The 936-nt window shown below is 60.4% G+C and overlaps 1 protein-coding gene across 1 annotated transcript; it reads left to right on the forward strand.

Moving 5' to 3' along the window:
* Nucleotides 1-310: 310 nt before the first annotated feature.
* Nucleotides 311-726, forward strand: LOC104535840 (TSC22 domain family protein 1-like; the record flags this gene model as incomplete). The annotated part of the gene is made up of 2 exons (XM_010191057.1): nucleotides 311-478; nucleotides 511-726. Coding segments are annotated over 2 exons (384 nt in total), but the record flags the coding sequence as incomplete, so codon positions are not given.
* Nucleotides 727-936: the final 210 nt, after the last annotated feature.

The following is a 936-nucleotide window of genomic DNA, read 5'->3' on the forward strand; positions in this document are numbered from 1 at the left end:
GAGGGTGACCAGGGCAGGTCTTACGGTGGTGGGGAGCTGCAGCCTGACAGACCACCAAGGGGAAGCGGGGCTGGAGAGCGCCTCCGGAGGCAGCAAAACCTGGGAGACGGAGGCTCTGGCGGATGCTGTGCGTGGTGGGGGGGTTCACTGGGTGAGCACCAAACCCTGGCCGTCGTGCTGGGGAGCATGGGGAGGGTCAACCTTTGGGAAGAGTCTTTGAGGCACTTGGTGCCTGGCTGGGAGCAGGGTGGGAGCAGCCCCCAGGGTACAGCCATCGAGTCTCATAGGCCTTTTCTATGGCTTTTTGCAGGATCTTGTGAAAAATCACCTGATGTATGCGGTGCGGGAGGAGGTGGAGGTCCTGAAAGAGCAAATCAAAGAACTGTTGGAGAAGAACTCGCAGCTGGAGCGTGAGAACAGCCTCCTGAAGACCCTGGCCAGCCCCGAGCAGCTGGAGAAGTTCCAATCCCGCCATCGAGTCTCATAGGCCTTTTCTATGGCTTTTTGCAGGATCTTGTGAAAAATCACCTGATGTATGCGGTGCGGGAGGAGGTGGAGGTCCTGAAAGAGCAAATCAAAGAACTGTTGGAGAAGAACTCGCAGCTGGAGCGTGAGAACAGCCTCCTGAAGACCCTGGCCAGCCCCGAGCAGCTGGAGAAGTTCCAATCCCGCCTCACAGAGCCCAGGGGCGGCTGCCCCGGCCCAGCACTCCGGGGGCTCTGCGGTGTAAGGTGGCTCTGTCCTTGGGGTGGGCAGAGCCACAGAACTCTTTCTACTTAATCTCCTGCAAAATCGTTTCCGCCTTCATCTCGCACGAAGGACTGACAGAGCGCGGCACCGAGCCGTGCCCCCGGCAGAGCCAGCGTCCGTCTCCTGCACCAGGATGCTCTGCTGCGAGGGAGACGTGGGCAGCTGACCCCTCCCCATCCGACCACC

This window comes from Mesitornis unicolor, unplaced genomic scaffold, assembly GCF_000695765.1.
Source record: "Mesitornis unicolor isolate BGI_N332 unplaced genomic scaffold, ASM69576v1 scaffold32928, whole genome shotgun sequence".
NCBI classification, from domain to species: Eukaryota; Metazoa; Chordata; class Aves; order Mesitornithiformes; family Mesitornithidae; genus Mesitornis; species Mesitornis unicolor.